At 35.3% G+C, this 5,109-nt stretch overlaps 1 protein-coding gene across 1 annotated transcript in view; it reads left to right on the top strand.

Annotated features, from left to right (window-relative positions):
* Positions 1–446, top strand: part of LOC119410985 (latent-transforming growth factor beta-binding protein 1) — a 43,980-nt gene extending 43,534 nt beyond the window's left edge. The window contains exon 34 of the mRNA XM_037677904.1: positions 304–446. Coding sequence (XP_037533832.1) covers positions 304–446 — 143 coding nt within the window. The remainder of the gene's footprint in view (positions 1–303) is intronic.
* Positions 447–5,109: the final 4,663 nt, after the last annotated feature.

Raw genomic sequence — 5,109 nt, 5'->3', positions numbered from 1 at the left:
TTTGTGTTTTCCACAGTAACTAAATGATAATAAATCAGTACTTTTGTGTTTTTCACAGTAAGGAAATGATAAATCAGTACATTTGCCTTCTTCACAGTAATTAAATGATAATAAATCAGTACTTTTGTGTTTTTCACAGTAAGGAAATGATAAATCAGTACATTTGCCTTCTTCACAGTAATTAAATGATATTAAATCAGTACCTTTGTGTTTTCCACAGTAATTAAAGGATAATAAATCAGTATTTTTGTGTTTTCCACAGTAATTAAAGGATAATAAATCAGTATTTTTGTGTTTTTTCAGATCTAAATGAGTGTGAGGACAGTGTGGGCCTGCAGTTCCCGTGTGTGAACGCTCGCTGTGTGAACACCGAAGGATCGTTTCGCTGCGTCTGCAGGAGAGGATACGTCACGTCCCGCAGACCCAACCACTGCGTCGCTGTCTAGAACTGGACCCAGTAGGCCAGTAGACGGACCAGACTGTGCAGCGCCACATTAAACTGGCTTTGGTGTTATCGGGCCATGTTTGGTAACCCGAAGAAAATAAACCAGACTGAAATATTTTCCTGGTCTTGGTTGCACTAAACTGGTCAAAGTGAGACTAGATTAACGTGTACAACACGTGACCCCTGACCCCCGACCCTATGTGCAGGTCTGACGTCATCCCCCTGACGATGACCAGTTTTAGCATCAACTGACGCCCCCAACCTCTCCAACATCGATCCAAACACTGGACCAAGGCTTTCACCCAACCAAAGAGTTTCTGCAGGTCTCAGGTGGATAAATTTAAGACTTTAAAGCTCTTTTAAAGATCATTGGGAATCAAATTTAAGATAAACATGAATTATTAAAATAAACAATTAGTTGAAGTAAAAAAAAAATAATGTTCAAATTCAGTCCAAATCATTAAAAACAACCTAAAGCAGACCAGTTTGAGGAGAAGAGCAGCTAGCTTTTTCTGCGGGAAAAGATTTACCGTAATCTAATCCTAATCTATTCTACCGAAGCTGCTGCATTCTGGGCATTTTAGTTTTATTACAGCACAAGAACCATCAACATATTTTACGTCGTTCATATGTCAATCATCGATGAGTTAACAGCGTTTAGTGCCACTTAGCGTTTGTCTGAATTTCAGGGGGTGTTTTAATCGGTTTCATTAACAGAAGTCGTTAATTCTCACTTCATCCAATAACCACATCCAGGATCAGATGAAAGTGGAATACCCAGAGCCATCCATCGATCCATTTTCTTCACCGGCTTTCTGTTCGGGGTCACGGGAAAAAGGAGCCCGATGAGCTCCAGAGGTCATTGTGCGGGAGGCAGGGTGGAGGAACCGGGTGGGTTAGCAAAAAAATTAGAAACGCGTTTGGCTCAAATTGTACGCTGAAAACAATTATTGAGAATTACGTTGGATGGCTGTGAAAGAATTTCACATCAACTATATTAGGCTGACGTTAAAATTAATTAAATTAAACAAAACCAGGTTCTGATTTAAAGTAGATTCTGTCCAAAGATATTTTTAAAATCTGAGCAACACAAAACTATTCACTGCTAATCCATTGTAACTCTCCCGCTGTAAATAACAATACTCACAATAACATTAAAAAAATGACAATTATTATTATTAATGTTCTTTCTGATGTGCTTTTAGAAGTTAATTTTTAAAGCATTAGTTATACTGAATACCTCACTGATAAATTACACGTTAAAGACTAACTAGTAATGCGTCTCCATTAGCTAGTAGCTACAGCTAACGAACGTTCTGAGACGAGTTAAAGTTTCTGGGGAATCCGATAAATTAACGAAGCTATTACGACAGAGCCATCGTGACTGAAATACTCAGGTGACATGAAAGAGATTAATTATTTAATTTGTTTAAATATCTGTCATTTCTGTGTTTTTAGTTAGCATGCTAACGGTTAGCTTGGTTTGATAATTGACCTGGGAAAAATTATAGCAAGTAAAATTGGTTTCCATTACATTTTGGAAAATTAAGACAAACAATTTTTTTTAATTGAAAAAGTAAATAAATTTGTTTATTTTTTATCAACTAGCTTGCTAGCTTTTAGCGCAAAACATGTCTGTGCATTTTTTAAGAATTAAAACATAAAATCACAGTTCACCTATTATATTTTTTATTGAATCCAAACTTTTTGTCTACCAAATATTCTGATTTTATATATGTATAATATCTGTAAACAAGTACTCAGTTTATTAAAAAAAGCTCTCACTTTTTATTTTTTTGTAATAAATTTAAATCTCCAGTCTTCTAGTCCTGAAGTTTTAAACTGTACAAATAAAAGATAAATTAAATTCTAAGCCAGCTTTATTTAATTTGTTCAGGTTTTCAGATAAATTAAAAAAAAGGCTTGAAGATGGTCTAAGTGTTTAAACTCAGAAATCCAAAGATTTATAATCAGTTTTCGTTATTATAGCTCATAAAAATGAGGGAATGTGAATATTAAAGCCCTGTTTTATACAAGTTTTCGTAAAAGTTTATAACTTTCAGAGGTTCGTTTCATATTTTACAGAACCAAACGTGCATTTGAACTCCCACATTTTTTTCTTCTGTTTAACAAATATTTGATTTAATTCTGCAGTAAAATGTAGAAATGATATTGTAGTTAAATTTGGATTTTCAGTTAAGTTTTATGTTTTTGTTCCGAACATTAGTTTGGTCAAACTGCAGCTTTTCCAGGTTTACAAGAGGCAGAGAAGTCACAGAATCGCCTTCGATTGTACCAAATGAATAAAAATACGTGGGTGAATGCGTTTGTTTTTTCTCTTGGAGCGGTAACGTGCTGAATGTAACGTGATTTATTTACCGTACAACATGCACTGTATTTCACAGAAACCAGATTTTACAGCAGTTTCTTGTTTAATGTTATTTTACATTTAAATTTTTATGGTTATACTTTTTATCACTGTGTTTGACAACAAATGAAAATATATTTGCACACTTTAAGTAAAAAGTGTTTGGTCTTATTTGCTTGTAGGTTGCTGGTTCTAATTCCAAATCAGCAAAGTAAAGATTTAAAACAACAAATTTTATTTTGGTTTAAAAACAAATTGTAGCAGATTTGAGAATTTCCCATGAAGTCATCCAGTAATGTCAGATATGCTGCTGGAAATGTTCAAATCAGATCAGTTTATGTGACTAAGACCAGCTCAAAATGGAGGGTGCTGCTTAACAAAAACATTCACATACTTTATAAAATGTAGATTGCGTTGAATCCACTTTGTTGCAACCTCCCATCCTGAGCAGCACATTGGTGACAGTAGAAAGGAAAAACTTCATTTGAACATGAAGAGAGCAGAACTAGAACCAGAACTAGGAAAGACAGGCACATGCAGAATGGACAAGGAACTGTCTGAACAATAATTAACTGATTCTGTTTTCATGAAATTATGTTCACAACATTTGTTACAGATGAAAACAACTTAAATACAATTACAATTTATTTAGGACTTATAAAAAGTCACTGCTTGTTTTAAAGTCTCCTCATTAAAGTTGTTTGGAGTTCAGAAAAAAATAAATATATTCCAAACTCTCTAATCTTCGCATATAAGTCTGATGTTTCAATCCGTTTTTGTTTCAGCTGATGTTTCAGTCTGTTTCTGTCAGTGTTTCAGCTGATTTAGTCTTTCTGGCTGTATTTCAGCTGATGTTTCAGTCTGTTTCAGCTAATATTTCAGTCTGCTTCTGTCAGTGTTTCAGCTGATTTAGTCTTTCTGACTGTATTTCAGCTAATGTTTCAGTCTGTTTCAGCTAATGTTTCAGTCTGCTTCTGTCAGTGTTTCAGCTGATTTAGTCTTTCTGACTGTATTTCAGCTAATGTTTCAGTCTGTTTCAGCTAATATTTCAGTCTGCTTCTGTCAGTGTTTCAGCTGATTTAGTCTTTCTGGCTGTATTTCAGCTAATGTTTCAGTCTGTTTCAGCTAATGTTTCAGTCTGTTTCTGTCAGTGTTTCAGCTGATTTAGTCTTTCTGGCTGTATTTCAGCTAATGTTTCAGTCTGTTTCAGCTAATATTTCAGTCTGCTTCTGTCAGTGTTTCAGCTGATTTAGTCTTTCTGACTGTATTTCAGCTAATGTTTCAGTCTGCTTCTGTCAGTGTTTCAGCTGATTTAGTCTTTCTGGCTGTATTTCAGCTAATGTTTCAGTCTGCTTCTGTCAGTGTTTCAACTGATTTAGTCTTTCTGGCTGTATTTCAGCTAATGTTTCAGTCTGTTTTGGCCATTTGAGTTTATATTTCTGGCATTTCTCAGCTTCTGTTTCAGCTAATGTTTGGTCTGCTTTTGTGTTTCAATCTGTTTTGGACATTTAAGTTGATGTTTCAGTCTGTTTCTAAGCTTCTGTTTCAGTTGATGTGTTAACCTGTTTCAGCTGATGTCTGTTTCAGTTGATGTGTTAACCTGTTTCAGCTGATGTCTGTTTCAGCTGATGTCTGTTTCAGCTGATGTGTCAGTCTGTTTCAGCTGATGTTTTAGTCTGTTTCAGCTGATGTTTTCAAGTTCAAGTATCTTTATTATCCCTGAGGGGCAATTAGTTTCACAGTCAGTAGATGTGTACATATACACACACATGCACATACACACACACACATATACACATATATACATATATACATACGCATCCATATATATACACAAGACATTAAAGTAACAGTATTGAAATTAGTGTTCATTGAGAAACCTGATTGCTACGGGGATGAATAAGTTTTTCAATCTGTTTGTTCTACATCTGGGCTGCAGAAACCTGCGTCCAGATGGAAGCAACCTGAACTCACCATGGAGTGGATGATCAGGATCTGCCAAAGTCTGCCTGGCCTTGTTCGCTGACCTCACCTTGTGTAGGTCAGCGAGGTTCCGTAGGTCTATGCCAGCAGTTTTGCTGCACATCCTGACAATCCCCAAGAGTTTGCTCCTGTTTTTACATGTCAAAAGTCCAAACCAACAGATAAAGGTAAAAGTTAAAATAGACTCAATAAAACACGAATAAAACATTCTCATAAAAGTTGAATAAACGTTAAAACCACAAGTTTAGTCTGTTTCAGCTGATGTTTTAGTCTGTTTCAGCTGATGTTTCAGTCTGTTTCAGCTGATGTTTTA

Source organism: Nematolebias whitei, chromosome 6, assembly GCF_014905685.2.
Source record: "Nematolebias whitei isolate Nwh7 chromosome 6, NemWhi1, whole genome shotgun sequence".
In the NCBI taxonomy this organism is placed as follows: domain Eukaryota; kingdom Metazoa; phylum Chordata; class Actinopteri; order Cyprinodontiformes; family Rivulidae; genus Nematolebias; species Nematolebias whitei.
This window is presented reverse-complemented; position numbering and strand designations above follow the sequence as displayed.